The sequence below is a fragment of the Periplaneta americana genome, chromosome 4 (assembly GCF_040183065.1).
Source record: "Periplaneta americana isolate PAMFEO1 chromosome 4, P.americana_PAMFEO1_priV1, whole genome shotgun sequence".
NCBI lineage: Eukaryota > Metazoa > Arthropoda > Insecta > Blattodea > Blattidae > Periplaneta > Periplaneta americana.
The window spans coordinates 206,964,662-206,982,143 of NC_091120.1; the positions used below are offsets into that span (position 1 = coordinate 206,964,662).

The 17,482-nt window shown below is 35.9% G+C and overlaps 1 protein-coding gene across 3 annotated transcripts in view; it reads left to right on the forward strand.

The window, feature by feature from the left end:
* Positions 1 to 17,245, forward strand: part of LOC138698728 (NEDD4-binding protein 2-like) — a 36,673-nt gene extending 19,428 nt beyond the window's left edge. For all 3 annotated transcript variants that reach the window (XM_069824943.1, XM_069824944.1, XM_069824942.1), the window contains exons 5-9: positions 2,287 to 2,409; positions 3,172 to 3,287; positions 5,295 to 5,774; positions 10,133 to 10,425; positions 15,303 to 17,245. In XM_069824943.1, coding sequence (XP_069681044.1) covers positions 2,287 to 2,409; positions 3,172 to 3,287; positions 5,295 to 5,774; positions 10,133 to 10,425; positions 15,303 to 15,387 — 1,097 coding nt within the window. In that variant the 3' untranslated portion in view covers positions 15,388 to 17,245. The remainder of the gene's footprint in view (positions 1 to 2,286; positions 2,410 to 3,171; positions 3,288 to 5,294; positions 5,775 to 10,132; positions 10,426 to 15,302) is intronic.
* Positions 17,246 to 17,482: the final 237 nt, after the last annotated feature.

The following is a 17,482-nucleotide window of genomic DNA, read 5'->3' on the forward strand; positions in this document are numbered from 1 at the left end:
AGCACCCGATATTGTGGGAGTGTGTAAGAATAGTTTCATGCTCTTCTATTAAACAGTTGCAAGTCATGCCATTGTGTTCTGTATAAAAAGCAAAAGTTCACTTTCAGTAAGTAATTGTGACTTTTAGATAGATTGTCATAAAAGTTTGTGTGAAGAGCACTTATTTCAACCTCAACCACAGTGCCTAATTCAGGTGAGGAAAAAGTTATGACGTTTATTATGAAATAATTAATTGTGATAGTGCTTTAAAGTGACTACTGTACCTAGCACAAATACTAACATCACGTGACAGAGTCTGTTCCATCTAAATGTAGAACTCACATCTCTTCTGTTGTCATGCTTTTCTGTGTATTCAACAATTTTCAGTTCATGGCTTATATACTGTAATTTGCCCATTGTTGAAAGTCACGGACGTACATTTTAACTTTTAGATGACAGACTGTGAGCTGCAGGCACTGCTGTTCTACATCAGGTATCTGTTCTGTCTAGGAAAACCTGACTGATCATAATTCATGGAACGAATTTCTTACGGTTGTCCACGTAGTTCTTGCACAGACTAACATGTGTTCACGTGGAGAGAGAAATTCATCTGATTTACCATTTGCAGTAGTGCTGGAAAACTACACTAATCGAGGGTTTTAAATATCAGTGACATGATCTTAAAACACTAGCCAAGCTATTAATTGAATTACACTTTGTGTGTGCCCTAGCTTTTCATATGGTGACAATAGTCTACCATAAAGTACAGTAGCATGCAAATTAATCCGAACAACATAATTACTTATGCAAAAACACTCAAACGGGATAAAAAAAGGATCTAAGACATACCTCAATAATCTATGTGGCCTCCCTTGTTCCTAATAACAGCTCTGAGACGATTTGGCATGGATTCCACTAATTTCCCACAAACATTCTTCATTTCTTCATCGCGAAACCATACACCATTGAGGGCAGAAATCATCTCCTTTGTAGAACAATTCATTTTTTGCATTCTTCTTTTGCAAATTGACCACAAGTTCTCAATGGGGTTGATGTCGGGTGAGTTGCCTGGCCAGGGGAGTACCTGAATATTCTTCTTGTTGAAGAATTCTGTAGTTTTTCGAGACGTATGGCATGGTGCCAGGTCTTGTTGGAACACACCTCTGCCATCCGGAAATGATTTTTGCAGCTGGGGTACAATTCTGGTTTCCAATAAGTGAATATATTTGTCAGAATTCATCATTCCCTTGATAGGTATTAATGCTCCAGGCCCGTCATGTGTAAAACAACCCCAAAACATTACTTTAGGGGGGTATTTGGGTGCTTGTTGGAGATGAGCTGCTGTTACTTTTTTGGATCCTTTCCATACGTAAGCAACATGGTGGCTGTGGACCTCGAAATGAGACTCATCGGAAAAAAGTACATTCTTCCAGTCATTCACTGTCCAGTGTTAATGTAATTTTGCTCACATTAAGCGTTTTTTGCACATAACAGGGGTTAGCAGTTGCTTCTTAATAGGCTTACGAGCCCTTCATCCAGCTTCCAAAAGCCTATGCCGCACTGTTGTGACGTGAATATTCGCCCCAGTGGTAGCCATTAACTCGCGGGTTAAGTCGACAGCAGTTAGTTTAGGATTTAATTTACTTTTCCTGACAATTAAACGATCATCTGCAGGTGAAGTCTTCCTTTTCCGGCCACAGTTTTTTTTTTCTGGGGTGTGATGGATCCAGTCTCCCTGTATCGTTTTATGTTCGAATTAACAGAAGCCAAACCGATGTGACATTCTGCAGCAATTTGCCTCTGTGTCATAGAAGAATGCTCTGCTAATGTTATAATTTTAGACCGTTTTTGTGGAGTTGTATCCATTTGTGAAGGCGACAGAATGTACACAGGATTGCAGTATTACGTCTCCAACACAACTGAAATGCTTATAAGTACAAAACGACAGGCAAAATGTCACATATTATAAAAAAAATAATGACAGACCTTCAACAATGGAATTACACGTACTACAGATGTCAATTAAAGCAGTATGAGCAGCTGTGAGGCCAACAATGACAGAAAATGTAAAAATATGTCGTGTTCGGATTAATTTGCACGCTACTGCATAGCTAAATACAGAGACCTGGTCCTATAGGCTGAGGGCTAACAGCCACGCATTCATATTACTGTTGATCTCAATTACTTGCAGCAGCAGTTATTCTGCTATGCTGTACAGACATGTGGAAGTTGGAAATCGAATCACAGTGAGAGAACTAGCATGTTAGCAGGAATTGGATGGCACCTGTGTTTATTGGATGTTGGCAGACATGGAGCCGGTGGTGAATTTGCCGCTGTCACTTGCCCGTCAGATCCACTACTACCTAGTAGAGTCGCAGCTAGCCCTGCTGGAACAACAGTACAAGCAGATGGAGCAGATGATACGTGAAGGTGAGAATGACATCATATTTATAAAATCTTAACACGTTAAAATACTCAATTAGATCTGTAAAAGAACATTTGTGTAAAGTAAATTTGCTAAAGTGTTTTGGGCCTATATTGAAGGTATGGTAATTCCCTAACCACTAAGCAAATGCACTGCTATACACCACCATTAAGACCAAACCAGATAAGCTGTAAGCTCTGCCAAACCAAGCATGTTGAGTTCAGAACCTCCTAGATTAAAAGGAGTGCAATGAAATGAAACCTGTCTCCAAAGGGTAAAATGTGAGAAAAATGTAGCCTACATCTCATGTTTACATATCAGCACAATAAACAATACAGGGCGTGAAAGATAAACTTAAAAGGTTTTTTGTACAATACTGGTATGTCGTGATAGTATATAGCACGTATGCGTAACTGCATTGTTGTCGAGAAAGCATATGTTGCATTTGTGCCCGTGTGGACTCAGAAGCAAATGGAGTTACGTTTGCTTTCGTTGGGGACCTATTTAATCCAATGAGAAGTTTTGTTTCATTCAAACTGTAATTATAAGTAATTACGCATTAAAGTTTCTCACTATATGTATCATAGTCAGTTTCTTGACCCCAGAACCAAATTCTGTGCCAATCATCTTTAATTACAGTGCAGTGTAGATGCACCGCCTGTGGTACGCTTCTTGGCACTTCAGTTTATTACCTGCTTGTAGTTCTTTGTTGCCATAGATTTTGTTTTCTACATTTGCTGTATTTATTAACTCTTCTGCTGCCGCAGATGAGGAACTGGCACGACAACTGCAGGCGCAGGAGCAAGGGGCTGCCGCCGTTGTGCCGGACATGCAGGAGATCATGGACATGGAAATGGCGCTGGCCCTGTACCACACTGACCAGGTAGTTTTAAGTGCTGTATTTTATATAGGTACTTCTCCTTCTAGTACACTGACCAGGCATTCAGGCACTGAACATTGTTTTGCCCTGTTCCATTTATTAAATTTAGCACTTACATATGACATGGCCCATTTATTAAATTTAGCACTTACAAATGACATGGCTCATTTATTAAATTTAGCACTTACAAATGACATGGCCCATTTATTAAATTTAGCACTTACAAATATGTGCCATTTATTAAATTTAGCACTTACAAATATGTGCCATTTATTAAATTTAGCAGTTACAAATGACATGTGCCATTTATTAAATTTAGCACTTAAAAATGATATGTGCCATTTATTAAATTTAGCAGTTACAAATGACATGTGCCATTTATTAACTTTAGCACTTACAAATGACATGGCTCATTTATTAAATTTAGCACTTACAAATGACATGGCCCATTTATTAAATTTAGCACTTACAAATAACATGTGCCAATTATTAAATTTAGCACTTACAAATGATATGTGCCATTTATTAAATTTAGCACTTAAAAATGATATGTGCCATTTATTAAATTTAGCACTTACAAATGACATGTGCCATTTATTAAATTTAGCACTTACAAATGACATGTGCCATTTATTAAATTTAGCACTTAAAAATGATATGTGCCATTTATTAAATTTAGCAGTTACAAATGACATGTGCCATTTATTAACTTTAGCACTTACAAATGACATGGCTCATTTATTAAATTTAGCACTTACAAATGACATGGCCCATTTATTAAATTTAGCACTTACAAATAACATGTGCCAATTATTAAATTTAGCACTTACAAATGATATGTGCCATTTATTAAATTTAGCACTTAAAAATGATATGTGCCATTTATTAAATTTAGCACTTACAAATGACATGTGCCATTTATTAAATTTAGCACTTAAAAATGATATGTGCCATTTATTAAATTTAGCACTTACAAATGACATGTGCCATTTATTAAATTTAGCACTTACAAATGACATGTGCCATTTATTAAATTTAGCACTTACAAATGACATGGCCCATTTATTAAATTTAGCACTTACAAATGACATGTGCCATTTATTAAATTTAGCACTTACAAATGATATGTGCCATTTATTAAATTTAGCACTTACAAATGACATGTGCCATTTATTAAATTTAGCACTTACAAATGACATGGCCCATTTATTAAATTTAGCACTTACAAATGACATGGCTCATTTATTAAATTTAACACTTACAAATGACATGGCCCATTTATTAAATTTACCACTTACAAAGGACCTTTTCCATTTATTGAAGTTCCGATGATATAATGGCATTTTGCATCAACACCTGGGATTTTTGCAGAAATGAAAGTTAAATTTTCGTAACTGACTGACTTTTTGCTTTGAAAGTGGTATTAATGGCAGTAATGGTTTACAGTGGCTATAGCGTATTCCCTCCACTGCCATTTGGTGTAAGATTGATAATGGGTTAACAAAATTTAGCAGAAAATTGTCATTGGTGCATTTTCCAAACAATTTGTAAGTTTGCAGCTTGAACCTTGCCCAGGTCCATGCAGTAGAGATTTTCTCTGGATATCCCAGTTCTCGTGTGACATTCCAATAATTCTCCATCATAATTTATTCATTATGATTGAAATGTAGAGTCAGGGTTAATTGTGACACGTTAAAGAACTTACCATTGTACAAAACAAAGTAGAGCTGTTTATTCGAAAGGAAGGAATCCTCTATATTTACTCCGTTACTGAGATCATTTTTAAGGCAGATTCTCGTGAGTATAAAAGTAATATTCGTTAGAAGATTTTGTGTATGATGTTTGATAGTTTTCTCTATCGTAGTTGCTGTGCAGATTCGTTGTAACGTAAGCAGTATATCAGTGCTTTTGTTTCGTTCTCCTTGATAGTTCAGTCGCCTGTATTTATATGTGGCGCTCAGCTATGCTGTTGTTGCTGCCTCGCTGCAGGATTGATAGTCTGGTTCGCAGGCACAGTGGCGCGGTGACGAGACGAAGGAGGATCTGGCAACGAAGCTGTCCAAGCAGCGGCTGTTCGAGATGTTTCCCATGCTGGAACGCGACGTGCTGCTCGAGGTGTACGCTGCGCATGGCCACTCGTTCGACAGGACTGTGGAGGAGGTGACGGCGTCTGTGGCCGGCACCCCCCACGAACAGGGCGTGCGCACCGTGATGACGCCCGAGGCACGGGCTGCATACGGACGTGCTCTGATGGAGCAGGCCCGTCAGGAGAGCAGCAAGGACTGCGCCCCCACCCAGCTGCCCATCGTGGTGGTGCAGGACCCCTCCGACTGCAGGGCGGCCAGCCCGCACTCCCAGGCCATGAACGACGCCAACCACTACCGTGCCGAGGCCAGCCGCCACTACCAGCTGCGCAACGAGTGCTTCCACAAAGCACAGGACGCCTACCGCAAGGGCCTCACGTCCGTCGCGTCCTACTACTCCCAAGTCGTGAGTTGCAATGTTAATATGCTTGTCTAACCGATTTATATTTGTGTTACTGCTGTAACTTATTTGAAATAACAGAGCAAGAGAGGTAGCTGATGTAACCCGTTCAATTCCAAACCCTCTCTGTTATCCTGGACTTTCCTAATGGCATACTCTAGAGCAAAGTTAAAAAGTAAAGGTGATAGTGCATCTCCTTGCTTTAGCCCGCAGTGAATTGGAAACGCATCTGACAGAAACTGACCTATACGGACTCTGCTGTATGTTTCACTGAGACACATTTTAATTAATCGAACTAGTTCCTTGGGAATACCAACTTCAATAAGAATGTCATATAAGACTTCTCTCTTAACCGAGTCATATGCCTTTTTGAAATCTATGAATAACTGATGCACTGTACCCTTATACTCCCATTTTTTCTCCATTATCTGTCGAATACAAAATATCTGCTCAATAGTTGATCTATTACGCCTAAAACCACACTGATGATCCCCAATAATTTCAACTACATATGGAGTTAATCTTCTCAAAAGAATATTGGACAAAATTTTGTATGATGTCAACAAAAGTGATATTCCTCGAAAGTTACTACAGCTAGTCTTGTCCCCCTTTTTAAAAATAGGTACGATTATGGACTCCTTCCATTGTTCTGGTACAATTTCCTTTTCCCAAATAGCAAGTACAATGTTATAAATTTCGTTAGATAATGCGCTTCCACTCTCTTGTATTAATTCTGCTGGAATATGATCGATACCTGGAGATTTATAATTTTTCAGATTTTCTATCACAATTTCGACAACAAGTAATCTCCTATTTGTGATATGCCGTTCCCATCTCACCTAACCTGCTGTACTCCCACGAAGTCTATTCTATATCTAGCTAGTTCTTTTGCTACTAATGTCACCCCTCCTGTTCTATATAGACTTGTAACATTCCAAGTACCAAATCTCAAAACCTTATTCGTTTGCTGTAGTTGTGCCAGAGAATGAGTCCCATTCCAAGGCTTATTTAAAGGTTTCCTAACAAGCTGTTTTTTTACGGTGATGGGTTGTTAGCCCTTCGCCCAGCCCCCTAGCTGGAGGACCACCCCTCATCGGCTGTCTGCGACTGCTTATTCAATATATTCACAGCTACCCTCCATATCTGAAGGCAGTCTCCTCGATCTGCAACCTGAGGACGCGCCATGCTGTGGCGATAGGGACCCACAATACATGGCTCTGTATATATTACTGCCGGTTATAGTTTCTTGCATCGTCCTTGGTAGCGCAGTTTGTATAGCACTTGCCTTCTGTGCTCGAGATTGTGGGTTCGATCCCGGCCCAGGTTGATCGTATTTAAGTGTGCGACAGGCTCATGTCAGTAGATTTACTGGCATGTAAAAGAATTCCTGTGGGACAAAATTCCGACACAATGGCGACGCTGATATAACCTCGGCAGTTGCGAGCATCGTTAAATAAACCATATATATATATATATATATATATATATATAGTTTCTTGCAGAAGTCCTGCTTTTGATTGCTTGTGTTTTAAAATCAAGTTCTCATATCGAACAGTTGTCATTCTTTCTGACAACAATTTTTGATCTGATTTACATGTTTTCTTTGGTAGTTTTAATTTGCCTCAGTTTGCTGATACTAAATCGTGGGCAGCTGACACACTTCCTTCATGTTTAATAGTCTTTACTTTTTGGGTTAATTTAATTAATTGATATGAAGTGGAATGAATTTAATTAATTGGCGTGAAGAGGAGTGAATTTAATTAATTGGTATGAAGGGGAATGAATTTAATTAATTGGTATGAAGGGGAATGAATTTAATTATTTGGTGTGAAGGGGAATGAATTTAATTAATTGGTATGAAGGGGAATGAATTTAATTAATTGGTGTGAAGGGGAATGAATTTAATTATTTGGTGTGAAGGGGAATGAATTTAATTACTTGGTATGAAGGGCAATGAATTTAATTTTTTGGTGTGAAGGGGAATGAATTTAATTAATTGGTATGAAGGGGAATGAATTTAATTAATTGGTGTGAAGGGGAATGCATTTAATTAATTGGTATGAAGGGGAATTAATTTAATTAATTGGTGTGAAGGGGAATGAATTTAATAATTTTGGTGTGAATGGGAATGAATTTAATTAATTGGTATGAAGGGCAATGAATTTAATTAATTGGTGTGAAGGGGAATGAAATTAATTAATTGGTATGAAGGGCAATGAATTTAATTAATTGGTGTGAAGGGGAATTAAATTAATTAATTGGTGTGAAGGGGAATGAATTTAATTAATTGGTATGAAGGGGAATGAATTTAATTAATTGGTGTGAAGGGGAATGAATTTAATTATTTGGTGTGGAGGGGAATGAATTTAATTAATTGGTATGAAGGGGAATGGATTTAATTAATTGGTGTGAAGGGGAATGAATTTAATTAATTGGTGTGAAGGGGAATGAATTTAATTAATTGGTATGAAAGGGAATGAATTTAATTAATTGGTATGAAGGGGAATGAATTTAATTAATTGGTATGAAGGGCAATGAATTTAATTAATTGGTGTGAAGGGGAATTAAATTAATTAATTGGTGTGAAGGGGAATGAATTTAATTAATTGGTATGAAGGGGAATGAATTTAATTATTTGGTGTGAAGGGGAATGAATTTAATTAATTGGTATGAAGGGGAATGAATTTAATTAATTGGTGTGAAGGGGAATGAATTTAATTATTTGGTGTGGAGGGGAATGAATTTAATTAATTGGTATGAAGGGGAATGGATTTAATTAATTGGTGTGAAGCGGAGTGAAATTAATTAATTGGTGTGAAGGGGAATTAATTTAATTAATTGGTATGAAAGGGAATGAATTTAATTAATTGGTGTGAAGGGGAATGCATTTAATTAATTGGTATGAAGGGGAATGCATTTAATTAATTGGTATGAAGGGGAATGAATTTAATTAATTGGTGTGAAGGGGAATGAATTTAATTAATTGGCTTGAAGAGGAGTGAATTTAATTAATTGGTGTGAAGGGGAATGAATTTAATTAATTGGTGTGAAGGGGAATGAATTTAATTAATTGGTATGAAGGGGAATGAATTTAATTAATTGGTGTGAAGGGGAATGAAATTAATTAATTGGTGTGAAGGGAAATGAATTTAATTAATTGGTATGAAAGGGAATGAATTTAATTAATTGGTGTGAAGGGGAATGCATTTAATTAATTGGTATGAAGGGGAATGCATTTAATTAATTGGTGTGAAGGGGAATGAATTTAATTAATTGGTGTGAAGGGGAATGAATTTAATTAATTAGCGTGAAGAGGAGTGAATTTAATTAATTGGTGTGAAGGGGAATGAATTTAATTAATTGGTGTGAAGGGGAATGCATTTAATTAATTGGTATGAAGGTGAATGAATTTAATTAATTGGTATGAAGGGGAATGAATTTAATTAATTGGTGTGAAGGGGAATGAATTTAATTGGTATGAAGGGGAATGCATTTAATTAATTGGTGTGAAGGGGAATGAATTTAATTAATTGGTATGAAGGGGAATGAATTTAATTAATTGGTGTGAAGGGGAATGCATTTAATTAATTGGTATGAAGGGGAATGAATTTAATTAATTGGTATGAAGGGGAATGCATTTAATTAATTGGTATGAAGGGGAATGAATTTAATTCATTGGTATGAAGGGCAATGAATTTAATTAATTGGTGTGAAGGGGAATGCATTTAATTAATTGGTGTGAAGGGGAATGAATTTAATTGGTATGAAGGGGAATGCATTTAATTAATTGGTGTGAAGTGGAATGAATTTAATTAATTGGTATGAAGGGGAATGAATTTAATTAATTGGTATGAAGGGGAATGAATTTAATTAATTGGCGTGAAGGGGAATGAATTTAATTAATTGGTGTGAAGGGGAATGAATTTAATTGGTATGAAGGGGAATGCATTTAATTGATTGGTGTGAAGGGGAATGAATTTAATTAATTGGTATGAAGGGGAATGCATTTAATTAATTGGTGTTAAGTGGAATGAATTTAATTAATTCGTATGAAGTGGAATTTGAATAGGTCTTGAGCTTAATTGAAATATTTAATAATAAATACATAGAAAAGCAATGTTAGTATTAGTATTTCATTAATAAATAACGCTACAAGGCTGTCTCCCCATCAGTATTATTCTCCCTTTTGTATGAAACAGTTTTTCATTTGGTGCTTGCTTACAAAGTTATTTTGGATGATCAAGATGGGACACACTGTATATCTTCATTTGAGTTTCCGTTTTAATTTGTTTTGTCGAACTACCGTGGATACGCACATCCTAAGGAAGGGGAGCTGAGATTCAGATTACTGATTGATCTTGCAGGCAGCATTGCACCGACAAAGGATCGACGATGCCAACGCCAAAGCGGCTGCCTCGCTGCTGCAGGCGCACACACTGGCGCGTGACAACAGCACCACCCTGGACCTGCACTACCTGCACGTGGCTGAGGCCCTGCAAGCCCTGGACCTCTTCCTGGACCACCACATTGCAAACCTTGTTGAGCAGCGTGGCAGACAATGTCTGTTCCTCATCACAGGACGAGGCTTGCGCAGCTCAGATGGGAAGTCCCGCATACGTCCAGCAGTGGAGCGCCGTCTCAAACAGAGAGGCCTCAGGTGAATTTGATGGCACAGTTTATATGTTGCATTGCTTTACACGTTTATACTGTGTGTTGTATTGCTTTACACGTTTATATGTTGCATTGCTTTACACATTTATATGTTGCATTGCTTTACACATTTATACTGCGTGTTGTATTGCTTTACACATTTATATGTTGCATTGCTTTACACATTTATATGTTGCATTGCTTTACACATTTATACTGCGTGTTGTATTGCTTTACACATTTATATGTTGCATTGCTTTACACATTTATACTGCGTGTTGTATTGCTTTACACATTTATATGTCGCATTGCTTTACACATTTATACTGCGTGTTATATTGCTTTGCACGTTTATATGTTGCATTGCTTTACACATTTATACTGCGTGTTGTATTGCTTTACACATTTATATGTTGCATTGCTTTACACATTTATACTGCGTGTTGTATTGCTTTACACATTTATACTGCGTGTTGTATTGCTTTACACATTTATATGTTGCATTGCTTTACACATTTATACTGTGTGTTGTATTGCTTTACACATTTATATGTTGCATTGCTTTACACATTTATACTGCGTGTTGTATTGCTTTACGCATTTATATGTTGCATTGATTTACACATTTATATGTTGTATTACTTTACACATTTATATGTTGTATTGCTTTACACATTTATATGTTGCATTGCTTTACACATTTATACTGCGTGTTGTATTGCTTTACACATTTATATGTTGCATTGCTTTACACATTTATACTGCGTGTTGTATTGCTTTACACATTTATATGTTGTATTGCTTTACACATTTATATGTTGTATTGCTTTACACATTTATATGTTGCATTGCTTTACACATTTATATGTTGCATTGCTTTACACATTTATACTGCGTGTTGTATTGCTTTACACATTTATATGTTGTATTGCTTTACACATTTATATGTTGCATTGCTTTACACATTTATACTGCGTGTTGTATTGCTTTACACGTTTATATGTTGCATTGCTTTACACATTTATACTGCGTGTTGTATTGCTTTACACATTTATATGTTGCATTGCTTTACACATTTATACTGCGTGTTGTATTGCTTTACACATTTATATGTTGCATTGCTTTACACATTTATACTGCGTGTTATATTGCTTTGCACGTTTATATGTTGCATTGCTTTACACATTTATATGTTGCATTGCTTTACACATTTATACTGCGTGTTGTATTGCTTTACACATTTATATGTTGCATTGCTTTACACATTTATACTGCGTGTTGTATTGCTTTACACATTTATATGTTGCATTGCTTTACACATTTATACTGCGTGTTGTATTGCTTTACACATTTATATGTTGCATTGCTTTACACATTTATACTGCGTGTTGTATTGCTTTACACATTTATATGTTGCATTGCTTTACACATTTATACTGCGTGTTATATTGCTTTGCACGTTTATATGTTGCATTGCTTTACACATTTATATGTTGCATTGCTTTACACATTTATACTGCGTGTTGTATTGCTTTACACATTTATATGTTGCATTGCTTTACACATTTATACTGCGTGTTGTATTGCTTTACACATTTATATGTTGCATTGCTTTACACATTTATACTGCGTGTTGTATTGCTTTACACATTTATATGTTGCATTGCTTTACACATTTATACTGCGTGTTATATTGCTTTGCACGTTTATATGTTGCATTGCTTTACACATTTATATGTTGCATTGCTTTACACATTTATACTGCGTGTTGTATTGCTTTACACATTTATATGTTGCATTGCTTTACACATTTATACTGCGTGTTGTATTGCTTTACACATTTATATGTTGCATTGCTTTACACATTTATACTGCGTGTTGTATTGCTTTACACATTTATATGTTGCATTGCTTTACACATTTATACTGCGTGTTATATTGCTTTGCACGTTTATATGTTGCATTGCTTTACACATTTATACTGCGTGTTGTATTGCTTTACACATTTATATGTTGCATTGCTTTACACATTTATATGTTGCATTGCTTTACACATTTATACTGCGTGTTGTATTGCTTTACACATTTATATGTTGCATTGCTTTACACATTTATACTGCGTGTTGTATTGCTTTACACATTTATATGTTGCATTGCTTTACACATTTATACTGCGTGTTGTATTGCTTTACACATTTATATGTTGCATTGCTTTACACATTTATACTGCGTGTTATATTGCTTTGCACGTTTATATGTTGCATTGCTTTACACATTTATACTGCGTGTTGTATTGCTTTACACATTTATATGTTGCATTGCTTTACACATTTATACTGCGTGTTGTATTGCTTTACACATATGTTGCATTGCTTTACACATTTATACTGCGTGTTATATTGCTTTGCACGTTTATATGTTGCATTGCTTTACACATTTATATGTTGCATTGCTTTACACATTTATACTGCGTGTTGTATTGCTTTACACATTTATATGTTGCATTGCTTTACACATTTATACTGCGTGTTGTATTGCTTTACACATTTATATGTTGCATTGCTTTACACATTTATACTGCGTGTTGTATTGCTTTACACATTTATATGTTGCATTGCTTTACACATTTATACTGCGTGTTATATTGCTTTGCACGTTTATATGTTGCATTGCTTTACACATTTATATGTTGCATTGCTTTACACATTTATACTGCGTGTTGTATTGCTTTACACATTTATATGTTGCATTGCTTTACACATTTATACTGCGTGTTGTATTGCTTTACACATTTATATGTTGCATTGCTTTACACATTTATACTGCGTGTTGTATTGCTTTACACATTTATATGTTGCATTGCTTTACACATTTATACTGCGTGTTATATTGCTTTGCACGTTTATATGTTGCATTGCTTTACACATTTATACTGCGTGTTGTATTGCTTTACACATTTATATGTTGCATTGCTTTACACATTTATACTGCGTGTTGTATTGCTTTACACATTTATATGTTGCATTGCTTTACACATTTATACTGCGTGTTGTATTGCTTTACACATTTATATGTTGCATTGCTTTACACATTTATACTGCGTGTTGTATTGCTTTACACATTTATATGTTGCATTGCTTTACACATTTATACTGCGTGTTATATTGCTTTGCACGTTTATATGTTGCATTGCTTTACACATTTATACTGCGTGTTGTATTGCTTTACACATTTATATGTTGCATTGCTTTACACATTTATACTGCGTGTTGTATTGCTTTACACATTTATATGTTGCATTGCTTTACACATTTATACTGCGTGTTGTATTGCTTTACACATTTATATGTTGCATTGCTTTACACATTTATACTGCGTGTTGTATTGCTTTACACATTTATATGTTGCATTGCTTTACACATTTATACTGCGTGTTGTATTGCTTTACACGTTTATATATTAAATTTCTTTATGCTCATATGTTGTATTTCTGTATACCTTCATATGTTCTATTTTTTTACACGTAACTGAACAAATTAATTTATTTACCTTATATTTTTGTACTTTTCAAAGCATTTTCCTTATTTGCTTTGCGGAAGTTTATGCAAATGCGTATTTTTATTGAATGTGCATACATATCTAAAAGCTTTGTGAAGTTTTGCTGATCATGTCTTATAGGTTAAAATAAACCAGGTTTAATTCGCATATTTTTACATATTTTGTCATAAACACATATTTCATTTTATTTTATTTTACATTTTTAAGAGCGCATATCAAGCATTGTTATCGTTTTCTCTCTACAAATCTTTGATTATGAACAGCTGCTTCATTATGGTTACATGTGAACATCACTCTTGTCCACGAAGTTGAGATGATCGGAATGGAAACCTAAGGCTAATGCTGTGGTAACTATGTTGATTAACAGGATGCTTTTTATTCAATATCTTTACACGTCACAGTAACTAGTTAATATTTCCTTTCAATTTTATAATAACTCTTCTTACTATGAATGATTCTGAGTTCACCAATTGTAGCAATCTCTTGTTTATGTTTTTCTATGTGTGTACAGGATTTATAATTTATGGTAATTTGAAGGTGCAGGGTCTGGGCTATATGCCTGGTGTATTGGCAGTTCTATATCTCCCTGTTCTTGAATTTTTTCAGGGTTCAAGCAGTGTGGGATCTCACATTGTCCTATTACAAGAGAATTATATCAGATAATGCCAGATATGTGTTAACGACAGGTTTGGCAGGTTGATGGGGATCGAGCCACTGTCTTTAGGTGTCTGGGTTGCGGTAATATACCCATTTTTCATCACATATGACAATTCTCCTGATAAATTTATCATCCATGGGATTAGCTATAAGCTGATGACAGATATTCACTCTGTGTTGAAACTGTTCAGGTGTCAATTCGTGAAGTACAGATCTACAACTTGTGTTGAATTTTTGTCTTAATGTGGTGGTGTATTGTATCTTTGAAACACGAAGTTCTCTGACAATCTAGGACTACTTTTTTTTTTGTGTGTTCTCAATATTTATTGCCTTAAGTCTTATAAATCTTACATTTATTTTTCTCTGTTATTGAAATGCTGGAACCATCGTTGAGCTACACACTCACTAACAACACCTTCACCCTCGACTTCACATATTCTTTGAACTGTGACAGTAGCTTTATAATCTTGTTTTCAGTAGTGCTTTAGAAGGACTCTAACAAATTACGATAGTCACATGCAGTAACGAGACGACCTAGTAATATTATTAATAATATTTAGTTACAGAAATCTGGGACCAAACCTTTGCCTACTCAGACTTCTTCCCTTGCTAAACTCACAACTGAAATCTCTTGAGTAAGGAAGTCAGTGCAATGTAATTGTGTTGCAGGTGGCAGACCGTGAACCCAGGACTCCTGAAAGTGGTGGTGATGTGGCTGACACCACTGTCATCTGGTGTGAGAGGCGGCAGTTGAGAGCCGGCCAGCTGTCCGCACGCAGTACTTAGAGTGCCTCAAGCATCGCGGGGCACCCCCCCCAGGAGATCAGCTGTTACATAGTCGATGCAGTATTTTAAATATTTTTATACTATATTTTTCTGAAGTGAGATTTGTACATGTCAGTGTTATAAATATGTTGTTTTCTTATATACTATATAAGTTTATATCTGCAGGCTTTCGCCCCTACTGATGTAAGTGTCCAGTCCAGTGGTTCTGCAATTTCTAAGGCTGTGAAAAATATTCGTTTTAGGACTTTGACTTACAACCACGTGAAGCCAGATTGGGACATTGTGAGGGCGTGTCCGTAGTGTGCTCTGCATGGTTGTCATAGCGACCGCACATTGTGAGGTTTGGTGCTTGACCACCTCAGAGTTTTTAACAATTGTCAAAGGCCTCGTTTTAATTTCATCAGCGTTCCTGAACTCTGTTGACATTATCTACACATTCGAATTTCCTGTAGTGTTATAAATAACCGATACTTACTCCCAGCAAATCTGTTTGTATGACTGCCAATCAGGACATTTCTATGTTATAATCTTTCCCAAGTGATCAGTGTTTGTAAATGCAAATAGACATTGTATCTTTTTATTAGTGTTGAAATAGTTATAATTTTAACGAGACACTTTTCAAGCAAAATCTAATGGAAGTTGATGAAACTGGCCTTTAATATTTGTTAGTATTTTTAAGAAAAAGACATAGAATGCACTGCACAGTTGGCACTGCTGTAACTGACGTGACAGTTGCAATTGGCAGCACTGCCAGCAAACATTGTGGGATACAAGATGTTGGGCTGCTGGAATGTACAAATGTCTTGTGCTGACAACATTTCCACAGAGCACTGTCAGTTTCTGTTCAATCAAGTAAATGTAAGTACAAATTGTGCGACCAGGAGAATGACTGGCGGTCCGTGATGAACTGACTCAACAATAGAACTTCATTATCATCGTTTCTACTATCATGAGTGTGATGCAGGTAGTGGCTTTGTTCTGTTCTATACACGAATAAGCATACTAGAAATGTTACATGTTCTGGTAAGTGAATTGTGAACCTAGCCTGTACATATCAGTTAGTGAAAACCATAATTTTAGATTGAATTTGTTTTGTTAATTGCATCAGCATAGATTGGCCTTTTTTATAATATAGATTTAATTAAATATAAAAAAAAATGGGCTGACATACAAATCACGTGTAAGTAACTGATTTGAACTTCATGGATGAATTGGGTTTAAATGGTTTCATTATCATTTCAGTAATTATTGCAAATTTTTGGTGCTGGTATAACAATAATGATGATTGAAGTTCTATTTTATTTGAAGGCAGTTAATATACAAACAAAGCTAGACTAAAAAGAAATTTGTTTTCTTATGAGTTCTTTCTTATCCCATAAAAAATTTCTAAAATGAACTGTGAATGTAATTAAGAACTAAGAGATGGGTGTGGCGCATTACACAGCTTCATTTTGGAAACAGGAGAGAGTCAATGTGTACAACTTGTTCCACTGTTATAGAGTCACACAGGTGTGTGTGATATTTGGAAATTCTTTAAAAAACATTTCACAGAGAAGTTAGTTCTTTGAACCAAGGTTTTTTCCGCATTGGAGAATATGGATTTCAGACTACACGAAAGCTTACTTCTCTGCAGTAACTCACAGTACAAAGTGGCAGTCGTGCCTTGCAGCCGGTCGTTCTCCTGATGGCGCGTTGCTGTGTTTTTTTCTTGTTTTTAAAGATATTTTATACCAGCAAGTAGTGAATCAGGCACTAGTTTTAGAGCATTGTTGCAGTACAAATGTAACTGGAATATAATATCAGATTAAAAAAATAATTTGACGTCATCTGGCTGGAGTTCCTTTGTTACTTGTTCAGTCTACCAGGGAGTTTGCCCCATGCCCTGGTCTTCAACCCAAGATGCAGCTGCAATAAGAAGTAGACACAACAGTTAACAGGAAAGCATGGAGTCACTGTGAAAGCAATACATAATATCACAGTCTAGTATATACGGTCGCGAAGCTCAATACATAGGAAATGTGCAAACATTAGGTAGTTACTCACCACTAGGATCGCTAATATCG